At 42.0% G+C, this 18875-nt stretch overlaps 1 protein-coding gene across 1 annotated transcript; it reads right to left on the bottom strand.

Moving 5' to 3' along the window:
* Nucleotides 1-1556: 1556 nt before the first annotated feature.
* LOC139463514 (mitochondrial glutathione transporter SLC25A40-like) lies at nucleotides 1557-18805 on the bottom strand. Its single transcript, XM_071244786.1, has 9 exons — nucleotides 18616-18805; nucleotides 17311-17486; nucleotides 16200-16267; nucleotides 14238-14365; nucleotides 9379-9552; nucleotides 7389-7498; nucleotides 4466-4556; nucleotides 3903-3980; nucleotides 1557-1790 (listed from the first exon to the last, which is right to left on the bottom strand). The coding sequence occupies exons 1-9, from the start codon at nucleotides 18716-18718 to the stop codon at nucleotides 1666-1668; spliced, it is 1053 nt and encodes a 350-aa protein (XP_071100887.1). The 5' UTR covers nucleotides 18719-18805; the 3' UTR covers nucleotides 1557-1665.
* Between the last annotated feature and the right edge of the window lie 70 nt (nucleotides 18806-18875).

Here is an 18875-nt window from a genome sequence, read left to right as displayed (position 1 = left end):
TCCATCCATCTACCAATCCAACAAGTCCATCTATCCAACTTGTCTATCCATCCATCCATCCATCTACCAATCCGAAAAGTCCATCTACCAATCCAACTTGTCCATCCATCAATCCATCCATCTACCAATCCAACAAGTCCATCCATCCAACTTGTCTATCCATCCATCCATCTACCAATCCAACAAGTCCACCTCCTATCCATCCAACTTGTCCATCCATCCATCTACCAATCCAACAAGTCCACCTCCTATCCATCCAACATGTCCATCCGTCCATCTACCAATCCAACAAGTCCACCTCCTATCCATCCAACTTGTCCATCCATCCATCTACCAATCCAACAAGTCCACCTCCTATCCATCCGACTTGTCCATCCATCCATCTACCAATCCAACAAGTCCATCCATCCAACTTGTCCATCCATCCATCTACCAATCCAACAAGTCCACCTCCTATCCATCCGACTTGTCCATCCATCCATCTACCAATCCAACAAGTCCATCTCCTATCCATCCAACTTGTCCATCCATCCATCTACCAATCCAACAAGTCCACCTCCTATCCATCCAACTTGTCCATCCATCCATCTACCAATCCAACAAGTCCACCTCCTATCCATCCAACTTGTCCATCCATCCATCTACCAATCCAACAAGTCCACCTCCTATCCATCCAACTTGTCCATCCATCCATCTACCAATCCAACAAGCCCACCTCCCATCCATCCAACTTGTCCATCCATCCATCTACCAATCCAACAAGCCCACCTCCCATCCATCCAACTTGTCCATCCATCCATCTACCAATCCAACAAGTCCACCTCCTATCCATCCAACTTGTCCATCCATCCATCTACCAATCCAACAAGCCCACCTCCCATCCATCCAACTTGTCCATCCATCCATCTACCAATCCAACAAGCCCACCTCCCATCCATCCAACTTGTCCATCCATCCATCTACCAATCCAACAAGTCCACCTCCTATCCATCCAACTTGTCCATCCATCCATCTACCAATCCAACAAGTCCACCTCCTATCCATCCAACTTGCACATCCATCCATCTACCAATCCAACAAGTCCACCTCCTATCCATCCAACTTGTCCATCCATCCATCTACCAATCCAACAAGTCCACCTCCTATCCATCCAACTTGTCCACCCATCCATCCAACAAGTCCACCTCCTATCCATCCAACAAGTCCACCTCATATCCATCCAACAAGTCCACCTCCTATCCATCCATCCATCTACCAATCCAACAAGTCCACCTCCTATCCATCCAACTTGTCCATCCATCCATCTACCAATCCAACAAGCCCACCTCCTATCCATCCAACTTGTCCATCCATCCATCTACCAATCCAACAAGCCCACCTCCTATCCATCCAACTTGTCCATCCATCCATCTACCAATCCAACAAGTCCATCCATCCAACTTGTCCACCCATCCATCCAACAAGTCCACCTCCTATCCATCCAACTTGTCCATCCATCCATCCGACTTGTCCATCCATCCAACTTGTCCATCCATCCGACTTGTCCATCCATCCATCCGACTTGTCCATCCTTCCATCTATCCATCTATCCAAGCTACATCACTTCACACCATCTGCATGTATTCTAGAATGTGGAAGACACTTGTGGCTGGCAATCTGGCGTCGTCAGTTCCTGGAGAGACTCTTCACTGTCTCATCATTCCGATTTCGGAAAAATAGTTTGAAGTATTCATAGGAACTGATCATGATGGCACAGGCCGGAGCCACCTTCGATACCCGGGGCACTATACCTGCAACACAGAATGTCATCCTGCATCAGGTATCAGTTGAGAAGCTCATCAAAATCCAGCGCACTTACATTTCATCTCTGTAAGGGTTAGGGGGAGCTCTCTGTTCTCTTTTTTCAAAATAGTGGTCCAACAATTGAGCATATTAATAGAGGAGGGTCACAGCTGTGATTCAGTCACACATAAGTTAGTAAGAACATTAAACTTTCACACATGCTATAAATTCTCAATTCCTTTGGAATAATTCAGTCATGTGGACATATATTTTCCAGAGCCCATATCAAATACATGCAGGATTGGTGTAAAAATCATTCTACTAAATTTGTGACCAACACATGCCTGTTTGTGATCAGGTGTCCACAATAGGAAAAACAAACACCCTTGATTATTTTGCGGGGCTAAGATTCTGGAGCAGGGAAATATATTACATGTTTAGGCTGTCTAATCATTTCACATGTATTCCACAATATCATTGGATACTTTCTACAATTTCAATAATAGAACCGTTGAATACTGTCAGCAATACTGTCATCATATATGTAATCCTGTTGCAACAATGATTTGAAAATGTTATTGTTTACATGGAACATTGTAAGTTTGGACTACTGGTTTACCATAATAAAGATAACTCTACATTTTTGTTCTTATTATGTCCTTTGACTATTTCAACCCACAATTTCAGCTAATTAGGGAAAAACAAAACCATAAGTAGTCTGTATACATGAGGTGGAGACAGTATCTGAAATGACTGCCTGCCCGTGGCTGGTAACTTTCCTGTCAGGCTGCATGAAAATTTCCTCCACCTGCCCGATAATGTGAAGACTACTTATGTAGTCAGACCGCCTCCGTGGTCAAGTGGTAGAGCGTCAGCCCGGAGAGCAGAAGATCTGGGGTTCGATCCTTGGCCGCGTCATACCAAAAGACTTTAAAAGATGGTACTTGTTGTTACCCTGTCTGCCGCTCGGCATTAAGGGGCTAAAACAAGGACTGGTCGGCTCGAAGTCAGTATACTGTGTCTGAGTGGGGTATTCATGTTAAACTGCGGCATGGTATCTCAGTGAGCTAGCACTATAAATCGGCATCAGTCCGGGCTAGTACAAGCAGTCACACAAACACACACACGTACATGCACGTCGCTATATGGTAAACCCAATCTCACCTCACCTCACCTGACTTATGTAGTCAGTATCATTACAACTCCTTGTACACTCTCAAGTAATTGTATGCATTGTATGATTTCAACTGAATCAAGATGTGATTAGTTTGTGCGATTTTTCAATATTTATTATGCATGAATGCAGGCAGGTAACTTTGAAGATGGGCAGACAACACTTTGGGTTCTAAAATTATTTCAAACACTGGGTTTAGACGGTTCGATCCTACATCAAAGACCAGAGTACCTGACCAGGGAAAGTAACTATAGCTCTAACAGGCATGTCACAGACAGGGAAAAGAAATGGTACTATAACTTAGATGCTAAGACAAACGATTACATGTCTGTTGTGTGTTAATATTGGGTACTCCATCAGACGCTATTGTCTGTGACATATTTCAGAAACAAAAAGTAACCTCCGCCACCATAATGGAAGGGAGGTAACTCTTTAACTTGTCATAACAACAACACTTAAAGTTATTGAAAAATATTCCATGAACCAAATAAATACTAAAATGAGAAAGCAGAACACTCAATACTGACACACTATGAGAACATGAAGAAGTTATTATATATAGTTATTATATAAAGTTATTATATAACTTATTACAAGTTCACTCACCGCAGCTTGGTGATAAAAGATCATTTTAAGAAAACATTTTTGCACAAACAAATTATCTATTATTGAAAAATAAATTCCAATAACCATGTAATTGAAGAAAAAGAATGTAGAATGGGTGAAATAGGACAATTAACACAACAACATAAGAATATTTCATTATTAACATTATTGATAGTCATTATCAGATTGTTTATTTAACTGTCGCTTCTTGCATAATGCAAACACCAATAAGTATATTTCAGTGGCCCATCACCAAGCTTCAAATTTAGGGACAACAATGCCACACCTCCTGTCACAAACACACGACCTAAAATGTTGACCAACTTGTGTTCCAGCTCACCTGTGAATAATGAATTGATGCCCTGTTGTCGATACAGTCGGACTATCAACAGCCAAGTGGAGCTCACCTGCCTCTTACCTGCAACATGACACACATACCTTCCATACTTTGTCCTAGTTCGTAAACTCTGAACATGTAAAACAATCAAATTGAAAACCTGACACTTGCTAAACAAATCTGAAAATCAGATTTCAAAGTTCATTAATATTGTGTGAGCAATTTATCTGACTTTAGAAACTATTGTCATTATTCATACAAAAACTAGTTTTCATTGGCCAGTCACCATCTACGTTATGTACGGCCTGAAGAGGTTCATTGGGAGCTGAAATCACTTGACTAAAAAGGTTTATATTTCGATCTGTATTGTATCATATACTTCAAAGAAACATTGACAAGATATAACACCATGCCATAAATCCTCCAAAGTTTCATTGGTACCCTCAAAGACCCTCAAAGGAGTCTTTCATATGTACAAAATTCATTAAAGCCGGTGAAAGATTTTTCACAGGGAAAATAGGTCAGTTACCCTGAAACAAAGGCTATATGATGGCAGTCAGACTCACTGTGACTCCCTGTGTGTGTCATCATCTCCCCGAACTCCAGCTGGCGGTGGGTCTTGATCACATCAAACGGCAGCGTTAACACAGCAGCAATCTGAGGACAGCAAGCAGTGATTGAGGCTATCTGTACGCTGGTGTGTGTTCACTGTGCAGCGTTAACACAGCAGCAATCTGAGGACAGCAAGCAGTGATTGAGGCTATCTGTACGCTGGTGTGTGTTCACTGTGCAGCGTTAACACAGCAGCAATCTGAGGACAGCAAGCAGTGATTGAGGCTATCTGTACGCTGGTGTGTGTTCACTGTGCAGTGTTAACACAGCAGCAATCTGAGGACAGCAAGCAGTGATTGAGGCTATCTGTACGCTGGTGTGTGTTCACTGTGCAGCGTTAACACAGCAGCAATCTGAGGACAGCAAGCAGTGATTGAGGCTATCTGTACGCTGGTGTTTGTTCACTGTGCAGCGTTAACACAGCAGCAATCTGAGGACAGCAAGCAGTGATTGAGGCTATCTGTACGCTGGTGTGTGTTCACTGTACAGCGTTAACACAGCAGCAATCTGAGGACAGCAAGCAGTGATTGAGGCTATCTGTACGCTGGTGTGTGTTCACTGTGCAGCGTTAACACAGCAGCAATCTGAGGACAGCAAGCAGTGATTGAGGCTATCTGTACGCTGGTGCGTGTTCACTGTGCAGCTTGAACAGCACGTGAACAATGTGAATAGCACCAAAGTGTTCTTTTACTATGACAAAAATACACTGTTACCTTGCATGCCCAAGTGCACAACATCTTAACACTATCCATGAATCCATTAATGCACTCCTCTCAATCATTTGCTCCTCAACAAACATACAGAACTTATAATATTTTTTGGTTCAGGATGTGACTTGGGCCTGGAGTACAGCCCCTCCTTGCTACTCCTCTGTAGAGCACAAAACACCAGGGTCCCCTTGTACAAAGCGATCTTAGCGCTAAGATGATCGTAACTCCCATTCTTTAACATAGGCTTACAACAGTCTTAGTGCTAAGATCGCTTTGTGCAAGTGGGCCCAGGTCCCGAGGTCCCCTTCACATCACGTTGTACACGGACAGGACAACAGGAAGTGCATGGGAAATAGGTTTCAATATTATGAGTAGAAACATCAGGTATACCGTATTCGACGTAATAAGCGCCCCGCTCTAATAAGCGCCCATGGCGATATTTGCGTATATACTGGCTAGTGAACAATCCCAATTAGCACCCCTTTGGATTGATCAATGTACACAAGAGTTATTTATTCGCGTATAATACACACTCGTGTGTCATATGCACCCTTAATTATAGGCAATTAAATTCTGGAAAAATATATATGTCGCATATAAACATTTCAGGCTGTCAGCATAAACCACGAAATTTATTTTTCAGCACTGTTTTTTCCACCGAAATAATATTCTAATAAGAGCCTCATGTTTCTAATTATGAGAGCGCCCTGGGCGCTTATTACGTCGAATACGGTAGTAACATTCCAATACTTGCAGATGTGCATTTTAGCAATTGTAAATGCTGACTGGTTAGTTGATTTTTGGTTTTGGTTTGGTTTGTTGTTTTACACACTCATCAATATTCCAGATATTTTACGGCGGTCTGTAAATAATCGCGTCTGGTCCAGACAATCCAGTGATTTACATCATGAACATCGATCCACGCAATTGGGATCGATGACATGCATCAACCAAGGTGGTCAGGATCAACCAAGTCAGCGATCCTGACCACCCGATCCCGTTAGTCACCTTTTATGACAAGCATAGTCGCCTTTTACGGCAGGCATGGGTTGCTGAAGACCTATTCTAGCCCGGATCTTCACGGGTATACTGGTTAGTTGAAACAATATGATGTCAATTGTTTCACTGTTGAGTGAGTATTGTTGTACACCGCTTTTGGCAATATTCCAGCAATAACACAGCGGGGGACACATTGTAGCCATGTGGGGAATGGAACCCAGATCTTTGGAGTGACGAGCAACCGCTTTAACCACAAGGCTTCCCCACCGCCCCACTTCAGTGTTGAGAACATCACAATCTAACATCATCCACTGTTCATGACATCACACTGCTTCACTGTTAACTGTCTCAAACTGACCAAAAGTAAAATATAGAATAGCCTTCAAGGAACTCAGAATAAAAGATTATCTGTCCCTAGTGAATTAATGACAAGTGAGAGTGAGTTGGGTTTAACGCCGCTTTTAACAGTATTCCAGTTATATTGCGGCGTGTCAGCTTAATGTGGGAGGAAAGCCCTAAGTGATGCAGGTCTCAGACGTTTACCACTTCGGTGAAACCCATGAGTACGGGTATAACATAATCGGGGCGAACCGGGATTCGAACCCACAATCATAGGTTTCTGGCATGCCCAAGGGACACAACTCTGCACAGTGAATCGCTGCGCCTTAGACGACTGGGCCACCTGTGCACCCATTTAATGACAAGACAATCCTTGCCAAATGCTCAGGGATTACACCAATCATTCTATCAGGACAGATAATAAATAATTTCTTATAGCTTGTTGCTTATTTTCTAATTCTTCTAATCCAGCTGTCAACTGTGGAGTGAGTGAGTAGGTATGCTATGAAAACTATGAAAGTTCAGCAATGCCACAAATGGGCTCAGGATTGGACTCATAGCACGCATGTGGGGAATAAAGACGTGTACAGCATGACACTTTAAACACTAAAACATCCCTGACAGCCTGTCATGTGTGGGGCATTGGATGAAATGATACAATTCGTGTGGAACGTCATCAGTGTCTAGACTTTCAAGTTACACATTATACCAAGGCCAGCAAGATTACATGCAGGGGGAGGTTTTGAATGCTACTATCTCCATGCATGGTTGGTCAGTTGCAATACATAAACTCTCTCAGACACTCACTAACTGAATTCAGTCTACTCACTGTTCCGGCTGTCGCTCCTGTTACAAAGCTCTCGGAAAACCTCAGATCTGTCGAACCACGCGTCAACAATACGTAGGACTTCAAGTTCTCGTAGGAAAACCAGTACAGTGCTGAAATAGAGACCAGGTGAAAGTCTAGCTTCTCTCAACAACCAGTAACAGTGCTGAAATACAGACCAGATGAAAGTCTAGCTTCTCTCAACAACCAGGACCGTGCTGAAATAGAGACCAGATGAAAGTCTAGCTTCTCTCAACAACCAGTACCGTGCTGAAATACAGACCAGATGAAAGTCTAGCTTCTCTCAACAACCAGTACGGTACTGAAATACAGACCAGGTGAAAGTCTAGCTTCTCTCAACAACCAGTACCGTGGGTGTACTGTACACAGTATACAAGCTACACTCAAGTGATACTGGATAGCACAGTATTTCAGTCAGGTCAAGGTGTTCTCACAGACAAAGGACATAACATACCGACAAAAACAACCAAAATGACAGATTTCCATGTATATAAGCTGTCACAAAATGTTTTCTTGCACAGTGTTTAATTGAACCTGCACAAGAACAAAGACTATCACATTAATTCTGCATTCCTACTTGATTTACAGATTTGACCAAAGACCCTAATCAGGAAAAATAATATGTTAAAGGAGTGTTTAAAGTTATTTGCAAAAACAAAATCTGCCCTGTTACCCTCATTTTCTCGAAGGAAGATATACTGATACAACTACTTTTGACAATTACCTCAAAGATGACCTAGACCTTTGACGTAAATGTAGTTGACATTTGAGGTGGTAGGATTTGCTGTGATACAAGTAAGTATAAAGTTCCATGCCTGAAGACAGGTAGAGGTAACTTTGCCACAGTGGCAATGAATAGCCATGCTGAACAGTGACACTGACCTTTGACTTATCTTGTCAGTTGTTTTTGCTAACCCTTGACCTTGACCTTTGACTTCTTCATGACATGTGCCAAAAGATGTCCATGTGTTATGTCTACGTAGTTTAGTGTAAATATGATTGTAGTAATTGTCAGAGGCAGCAAAATATTGACATACTAGTAAAAAACATCAAGTTCTGTTGAGGCCGGCTTAAACTGCTTCCAGCTGGATATATCTGCCCCTTGTTTATTACATGAACATCACAGGTTTGATCGTTAGAGAAGTATCAAGGAAGAACAGTTTCTGAAGCTGGCTGTACCAATATCAAAGCGCCACGGGGGCGATTCAAGGCCTTATCTATCTGACTTGCATCTTATCTACTTGCCAAATGCCTTTTGGACAATTTTTTGTAAACCCCAAATTTCTGCCAGCTTCCAACAGTATTCTGAATTCAAGCTCAGGGATGGGCCTCTTTCAAGACAATCAACAGTAACAATACTCTGAACGTTCATGAGTGCACTAACATTAATTCTAGGGCCTGTTATATATTGCTGAATCCACCAATTTGACCCTTTTTGCCTGTTTGATTGTAATTGTGAAACTCTTTTATTGAGTATTCACTGATCTTGTTTGGTCATTAACTGATTCCACAACTCATGTTCCGGTGTTTCAATTTGGAAATCAACTCAGTCTTTTTTCAGGGGGCTGTGAAATAGTTTAGATGTATTCATATTTTAAGGATCATTTCATCTTAGATCCAAAATAAAAATAAAATGATACAGGTAGATAATAAATATACAACTGACTATAATCATGATAATAATACTACACATCCAGATCTTCATTGTATTAAAATTTACATTAAATAATTCTAATTGTTCTCCAAAAATCCATAAACATAAAACGTCAGTGCCAGAGAATAACCAGTCTCACTTAACTGCTGAGACAAACAAAACAGGCAAAACAGCAGTGAAAAACATATGGATGGATCACCGAAAACTGGTGTTGACACCAGGCATTTGCGAAAAGGGCAACCATGCCTTGCCCCACCAGTAACCATGAAATAAAAAAAGTGTCAACTTAGGAAATGAATAGACCTTAAGATATCTCACCTGAGAAAGGCACATCTCGTAGCAGTGTTGGACCGAGGCCTCTCCAAAGGGAGAGAACTCCATCTGCCTGGACAGCTCTTCTCATAGACTTGGTGATCTGACTGTACGTCAGCTGCTCAGCCTGCATCTTGGTTCGGATGAGTTCTAGCGGCGATATCAAGGACACGGCCCACACTGAAACATTCAGTTATACATGAGCTAGCTCAACTGGATCACACACACTTCATGGAGGAAAAGTTTGTCAACTCTTGTGAATTAGATTGCGCTTAGAAAAAAAACACAAAACCGAATACAGTGGGATCTGTCTGAAACTGGACTTGTGTGCAACCAAATGCCTGGTCAGGTCCCTTGACAGAGATCAGGATTAGGGAGATCTGAGCATGAGGTGCGGCCAATGACATGAACATGAAAGTGTGAAGACCATAGTAACAATTGTAAAAGAATCATCTCTCCCTTTCAAATGATTTTTACAAATTAATTGAAGGAAAAAGTACCCTTATAAACATGCATAAAACTCATAATCCGTTCTGTTTGTTTGAACCACGTTAACTCGTTTAGGTCTACTAATGCCTACAGTGACAAATGCCTACAGTGACTAATGCCTACAGTGACTAATGCCTACAGTGACTAATGCCTACAAAAGTTGTTGTTTTAGTGTATTACTTGATTACTTCCCAGTAGGGATGACAAACAGACCAATAAAACATTGTTTTTAATCTGAAAAACCCATGTTTTTGTCTGTTTTCAGTCGTACAAATAGGTAGAATTCAACAAAACACTGGAAGGAGGGTCAGGAAAGTAATCAGGAAGTGACCTCTTTCACGTCGAATGTACCAAGTTCCTCACCCCTGTAGTGACAATAGAACATTCGACCAGATGCACGGACGAGAACGCACAGTATGGTTAATGCTCATCGACACACAACTAATTATCAATGCGACAGGACAACTGCACACGACAGTTGAATTGCGATCGAAGTGTGGACGGAATATAATTTAGTTTCAGAACGACTCGTTGTATCCAAGGTAACTAAAAATAGCATGGTTAATGCTCATCGACACACAACTAATTATCAATGCGACAGGGCAACTGCACACGTCAGTTGAATTGCGATCGAATTGTGGTCGACGTATAGTTTAGTTACAGAGCAACTCGCAGTATACAAGGTAACTAAAACAGCATGTTTAATGCACTTCGCTCACTAGTAAGTATCGATGCGACAAGACAACTGCACATGTCAGTTGAATTGCAATTGAAGTGTGGTCGATGTATAGTTTAGTTACAGAGCAACTCGCAGTATACAAGGTAACTAAAAGCTGGTGACGAACAGCAGTGTCCATGGATTCCCAATGCCTGTCTACTACAAGAATCTTGGAGGGCGCTGGTTTCTTGAAGAGTAGCCCCCAATCCAACTCCCTACTCATGGGTGACGAAAACGGCATGCCATAGATCGGGTAACGCGATCGAACAGGTGGTTTGCTGAAACTCTGCCCCTGCAGAGCAGAGGCAAAGTTCTGGTCCACATCGGGAGGAGAATACTGAAGAGACTGCGGGGTATCTCCGACCTTAAAGCCAGCACACGTCGGTTTGTCATCATCTTTTGATAACTCGGGCAAAAAAGTGAGAAAGCCAAGCCATAGCCAGGCTGTCGTCACAATCCATCGTCGACGTCGATTGTGTAGGCGTAGATGAAGGAACCGGTGTACAGGTCGATGGTCCATGGACCTCTGACGTAGTCGAACCCTTCGCGGTCGACGCCGTTAAGGCGAGTACCGCCGCCGTGATCTGGCCAATGAAAGCCGGGTCGATATGAAAGTGAGACGAGGGTGACGATCGATCATTATCTCTACGACGCTGATCTCCCAAAAGCTCTCTTCGAGAGCGTCGCACGTCCCCATGGGGACAAGGGCTACGATCTCTAACTGTAGAAGTACTATGATCCCCCATCGTAGTTATAGTCCAAACAGAACTCCCGACGACCTCGAAGACGACGAACTTCCTCGTCGCCTTTTACTGTCTCTCCACGAGGCACTCGACCTGTTGTCCCGGGGCCGGAAAGACCTGCACGACGTCCCTATTCTCGTGGGTAGGTTGAGAGACAGACCAACTGGGGACCGTAGTCCCCTCATGGTCCTCCTCACGAGCCGGTCCCGTCGTAACGGGGGTGGCTGAGTGACGCTCACGATCAACCGATTGACGAAGATGTGTCGTCCGGGTATTATCATCAGCAGGCGAACGGTCACATGACTTGTCGAAAACATAAGTTGACTGGGGCGGTCTTTATCAACTGATTTCTTGGGTGTGGCCGACGCGCCACCCCCTGGGCCAGATATAGAGGCTGCAGAGTCCAGGGATCCACCCGATGACCTACTCAGCTTGTAGCACTGGTCAAAACCCGCTTCGCCAACGCACGAGGATACCAATTAAATTTTATTAAAGTGATCACATTCTTTACAAAGAAACACGTGAACCGTGAAACACGTGTTGAACACAAACAATGGATTACCGATGATTACATTTCAGGAGTCTACAGGTAAGACATATTATTATTACTGTATTAGAACAACAACTGTAGACACACGATAAGTACTAGTAGAATACAAACTAGCAGTCTATCGCGAAAGTCCTTCTCGAGCGACCAGCTCAGAGGCGCGCTGAGAGATTTTGTGACATGTCATAGGGAGGTGCGTGGGCAACTGGACGGAAACAAGTTTATTGTTTACATTCCAGCTTCTGGCTTCCTTTTAACGTGCGACTAGAGGTATGAGATACCCATTTGTACGACTGAAAACAGACTAAAACATGGATTTTCTGTAAAATGAGAGTAGAAGAATAATGTTTTAAAGTAATTGATGATAAACTTTGAGAAGGAAATTTTCCAGTATAGAATATAGTCATCGAAGATTGGCATGTTAGAGATCTAGACATGGCAAACCCAAAGAAGTATCATATGTCACAAATTGGATTGATGACCATGCTCAGTTTCGGTTGGGATTGTGGAATCATCACGACAACATTGGCCCCAGAACCAACAATCATCTAGAAGGGTGGCAGTGTCATCTTAACAAGGTCGTCCAGAAAGCCCATCCGAACATTTTTGCCTTCATTCAAGTGATCCAGAGACTAGAGAAGACGGAAAGAAACAAGCTTGCTCAGTATCTCCATGGCGCCCGTCCACCACCCCGCAAGAGAATCTACCTAGAGATCAACCAGAGACTAGCAAGGCTACAGGAGCAGCTTTGACTGGGTATCAAGTCTCCTCTCCAGTTCCTTGATGCAGCTGGATGTGTTGTAAAACTGGGCTAACAAAGCAACTAGTTTGTGCAACTTTGTGACACATGAAATACGATAAATGAAAATGAATGATACATATGGAGGATGTATGAGATGATATATGATGAATGTAGGTCTGATATGTATATAACGTACATGACATATGATAAATGAAACTGAATGAAATGTATATATGGATAATGTAAGATGTGTGATAAAATGGGAGTGTGAATGTGATGTTTGAATCCTAATGTACATGAAATATGATAAATGAAACTATGTATGATGTATGAAATATCAGAAGAAATGTATGAAATGTATGAATAGTGTTTGTCATTTGTCACTGTAGGCAATAGTACACTAAAATGGGCCAGTTCAACTCTGCAGAGAGGTAGCAGGGTCTCACATGTAAAACTACTGAAGCATATAAATGTTTGTTTCAGACTGTAGGCATTTGTCACTGTAGGCATTTGTCACTGTAGGCATTTGTCACTGTACGCATTAGTGGACTCCTCACAACTCAGGGGTTGTTTTTAAATCAGCAGTAGTGTTACATGAGATAGTACAGTGCTATTAATATCAGCTCAAATATCCAGACTATTTCACCAATCTCTACACAGTCGATACTGGGAAACTATAAGAAACAAGCATGAAATACTCGCATCCCCTGCCAATATGACATGTCGGGTTGTGTGCAATGTAGATGGCCTAATTGCATCACTAAAAAAAGTTATTACTGGTGTTGTTTTGCCATCTACAGTTTATGATATATGTAACTGTATTTGTAATGAGTAAGGATGAGATATATGGACGAACAACTTCCTTATTACAATTAGGAGCGATGGTTTCTGTGAAGGTTCTGACACCGTTATCAAGCAAGTGAAGTACAGAGTATGGTTGACAAGAATATATGGTGTTTATACAGTTGAGTAGGTTTAATATCAGTTACACTGTTGTATTTGTAATGAGTTGTGTTTCTGCATGAAGTTAGTCAGTGAATGCAACAACTGTGTCCATGACACTTTTGGAGGAACATACACTCAAGCAATGCAGAACTTACCAACAAGAAAGGAAATGTATTCAATACTGTGAGAAGACATTATGTGCCAAGTTTGGTGAAAAAATATAGTACGGTTTTCAAGATCTGCTCCGGAAATGAGGACTACCGCCATTTTCAGTCTAAATCAAAGTCGTTGCCATGGAAACTCAAAAATAAAAAAATTTAAAATCCAAAACTATCAAAAGGCACCAGTTCACCACTAAACCTATCTATGTGCCAAATTTGGTGAAGAAATATTGTACGTTTTTCAAGATCTGCTCCGGAAACGAAATATGACGGACGGACGGAAGGAGTGAGTGAGTGAGTATGGTTTTACGCCACTTTTAGCAATATTCCAGCAATATCACGGCGGACGGACGGAAGGAAGGATGGCAGGACGGGAGGTCGGAAGGACGGACAGACGGCACCCATTCCTATATCCCCCTTCCACTTTGTGGCGGGGGACAAAAATAACACAAAATGTGCAGCAAAGTATCTGGGTCTGACATGTTACCATGGTCACAGGAAAGACTGATTTTTCATTTACCTCTTGCAAGAGCCCCTGAGAACATTGGGATCCACCAATCAGATGGCTTGGAATCTTGGTACTTGAAAGCAACTTTGAGTTGTTCATAACATGTAAAATAAATAACAGTTGCCGGTACTGCCATCACTCTGGAATAGAAAACAGCAGATGTAGACAGGTGATATTCATCATTTATTTAAAGTTTGTCTGCTGAAAAGGATGACATCTATATTAGCATCTTCCAATAGTGGTCTGAAATGTTAAAATAAAGCAGATGTATAGTTCGTATATTCCAGTGATGGAGTGAGTGCATGTTGTTGTCACAATGCTGTCAGCACTAGTCCAACATCTAGCACTGATCTACACCATGTACACCATTTGGGCATAATGACACATTCCATCTAGCCCCAGACTCCCAGAGGGGCTTCATCCCAATTCACACATCACACAGAGCTCCAGTTAAGCTGCGTATCTGCGTAAAATACGCATCAGAAATGCAGAAATAAGCAGTAAAATAAAATCCAAGCGTATCAAATATGCAACGAACATTACAGATACGCTTCAAAAATAAAACGTGTGCATATCATCAAAATATTGTGAAGTAACCCTGCATATTCGATTAGCAAATCAGCAAACTTATTTTGAAATTATAAACGGGCATTCCATCAACCTTGCCAAACTGCACGATGACAGTTACATCATGATCATTTGCCATCATTTGAGTATTTTTGAGTCCTATAAAGCTCTCGAACCCACACGACACCAGTTTGCAGGGACTAGATGAATAGTGTTTTTAAATATTTAACTTTAATACCCCATGTGTAAAAACTAGTGGGTAACAGAAATCTGAATACCCAGATAGAATTACTGATACCCAATGATTTTAAAATGCATGGGTAAAATACCCACAACACCAAAAGCTTATCTGGAGCTCTGATGTAGAAATGAAGAAATATATACAGTTGGAAGATGCTTACTTGGTCAGATATATTAGCCAAGCCCCCAAATAGGTCCGTTTTGGAAGCCGATTACGGAGCATGTGATTTCAGCACTTTCACTTGGACATTACAATATTTTCTATGAATATTATGAATTTTCTCTCAGAAATGGACTAAATGTACCTTGGAAAATTGATATTCACAAAAATATCGCCATCACTTTTTTCACTTTACTTGTCCTTTAACATCCGTTTTTGTGCTAGACATGCTTGTATTAGCAGTTTGATGTGTCTGTGATGATGAGACTAGACAAGATTGGCCATTGTAGCTTGGGTTCAGACATCACCCATATGTGTGATGGACATATAAGTCGTATATACAGACAAGTCTCATTAATCCAACAATCGGTTTTACCTGACACTAATGATGGGAACCGATTAAATCAGTACTATTTAGACCTGTTAATCCGACAGTCTCGCACTCCAACTATGACACACCTAATTTGCAACGAATTACCGAAATCACTCATTAATCAGTCTTGTTAATTCGACACAGTGATCAGTGTACTACTGGTCATCTGACCGCGAGTACACAGCCAGTGTTTTGATGCAAGACGAGTCGGGTGGCTTAACAATAAACAATTAATGCTTTAGATAAAGAAAACAGCATTAATCACATGCTTAGATTACCTCAATCTCATCAAAATCAGATACAAGTTCTTGTTTTTTCGCCAAGGACATCCCATTACAGGTCACATCAGAAGAACTTCGCGAACTATGAACCACGAACGTTGGTACTACTTAATTTAATTTATCCTATACATACTATCGACATACTCGTTAATCCGACATAATCATATTCAACCAGCCATGTCGGATTAACGGGACTTGACTGTATGAGACAAAGTACACTTTTTGACACAAACATCCTCATGCATTAACTACAATAGTTCAGGACAAAACCATACTTTATTACGCTACAAACAGGGGTAGAGCGTTATTGCTTAAACACACAGTACTTTCCTAAACGCAGGCTATATACTCACAAAGTAGGCGGTAGACCACTCCATAACGATGTGATACCTTCATTGCGGACTATATGAAAGAAGGCATCCTGCAACAGAAGACACATATAGTCACATGTCAGCACCTACAACACGTGCAACCTCATATCGACGAACGAAGCTCAATCCAAACTTTCAGAAAGTTAGAAAGTTTCCAGTTTTATGCGCAATGAAACCATATTAGCATCTGATTAGTTCAGAAGCCTTTACTCCTTAACTCCCTTGCCCTCCCGGAGGCTTACTGATGGGTGTGTCCATCTATAGTAACAGACATTACTACATATCTATGATTCATTAATCCAGCAAACTGCTATTCTATTCAATCTTTTTATAGGAATGGCACCTTCTGGATTAACAGGGCTTCTTTGTAATCAGATATTGTTGCAACCAAACATACGTTTTCAGGGATCTGTGTATTCCATACATCACTCTATAATTAGCCTGCTGTGACAATGTGCAGATTGCATCTCATCTTCAGTAACCACACCACAGAGTAAACACACCTCGCCCGTACACATCCCTTAGCTGCCCTTGATGTTCCTCCTGAACCACCAAATCTAACTCCACCCAAACACAAACCTCTTCCTCAACCACCAAGTCCACCTCCACCCAAACACAAACCTCTTCCTCAACCACCAAGTCCACCTCCACCCAAACACAAACCTCTTCCTCAACCACCAAGTCCACCTCCATCCAAACACAAACCTCTTCCTCAACCACCAAGTCCACCTCCACCCAAACACAAACCTCTTTCTCAACCACCAAGTCCACCTCCACCCAAACACAAACCTCTTCCTCAACCACCAAGTCCACCTCCACCCAAACACAAACCTCTTCCTCAACCACCAAGTCCACCTCCACCCCAAACACAAACCTCTTCCTCAACCACCAAGTCTACCCCAAACACACAGTAAACCTCTTCCTCAACCACCAAGTCCAACTCCACCCCACCTACAGTAAACCTCTTCCTGAACTACCACCACCACCCACCCACCCACCCATACACACACACCCACACCCACACCCACACACACACACACACACACACACAGCCAGCCTGAGCCCCACTACGCCTCCATTGTTTTTCACTCACCTTTGTGCTGTTAAATGCCCCTGGCTTCTTGTACCACTGACTAGATGTGGCTGGCTGGCCATTGAGACAAGCACAGATGTGGTCCATCAAGCCATTGCAGTAGAGAAAACAGTCCCCCTTAACAAACGGCTTCCTCTGTGCTTGAAGGCGAATTTTCACAACATCGAAAGGAGTCACTGAAAATAAAAAAAGTCATTGCTGTCAAGAAATGTTAAGATATTCACTAAAACACAGTCCAAATTATGATGGAATAGAAAATGCATTTGGTGCATGAGGCTATGTTTTGTTTGTTGCATGATACCGCACTCAACAATATACCAGCTACATGAAGGTGGTGTGTAAATAATTGCATCTGGACCAGACAATCCAGTGATTGATATCATGAGCATCAATCTACTCAGCTGGAATACAATGACATGCATCAACAAAGTCAGCGACCCTGACCACCCGATCCTGTTAATCACCTCTTACGACAAGCAGTCACCTGTTACAGCAAGCACGCGTTGCTGAAGACCTATTCTACCCCGGATCTTCACGGGAGACAAGCATGGGATGATGAAGACCTATTCTACCCCGGATCTTCAGGGGTCTGGTGCATGAGGAATGACATAATAAATATATGTGTTGTTCACATCGGCACCCTGTTTCATGTACACATCAGAACAAGCCGATATAACTCAGAATGTCGAACAAATTGCAGTACTATCTGGCGTTTCTTAATGCGAATGTTGTCCTTTAGAATTTGGTGTCCTGTGTGCACTGACATTCTTTAGTATACATTCTTCATATACATTTTATGAATTTTATATGGCAACTTTTCTTTGCTCCCTGTATGATATAATATCAGGGTTGTTCATTGAATTTTGTTCTGTATTGTTCCACTATTCATATGTAAAGAAAATGCATTACTTTATTTGTAACATGTGTAACATTGCATACTGTTGACCTTTATTTCAATATTGATGTATTCTCTTTTAACAAATGTCCATCCAAAGTATTTGCCATTTCTAAAAAGACAGTGGTTAAACACCCAAATTTAAATTCAGAACTAGAACTATCACTGCTATTAGGTACTTCTTACAGGTTGCATCAGACAAATATAAAACATTGACAATTATATGTCTAACCCTACAAACATTTAGTGTAGGTGTCCCATTAAACACATAACGTGCATCACTTCTCTCGACATTGCAGGGACAATGGTAACATACCCATAACATGTTATAGCATTAGTCCCAGATTAGTCAACAGATCAAGGCTAAACTACAACATTGCTAGTCATAGGGGCAAGAAGTAGGGCTTTACTTGAAATAGAGGTGAGCATGGCTCCAGAACAGGATGCAACCATTTGCTGGAATGGAGTGATAAACACTCCATGGCGCCGGCTATTTTCTATTGCCATTGTCATCTCCACAATCCATTCAGGATCATTTGATGCCCTGTCCCATGTCCTTTGGCTTGTGTAATGTTAGTCCGTAGACTGACCGAGGTCACGTTTTCTAGGTACTAGTTTAGAGTTATCTGCTCTTGTTCAGTGGTTATGCGTTTATGTTGCGCTGCAGATG

Source organism: Haliotis cracherodii, unplaced genomic scaffold (assembly GCF_022045235.1).
Source record: "Haliotis cracherodii isolate W230 unplaced genomic scaffold, xgHalCrac1.p SCAF_16, whole genome shotgun sequence".
Lineage (NCBI taxonomy): Eukaryota > Metazoa > Mollusca > Gastropoda > Lepetellida > Haliotidae > Haliotis > Haliotis cracherodii.
Note: the sequence above shows the minus strand (reverse complement) of the source record. Positions and strands in the feature narration are given on the sequence as shown.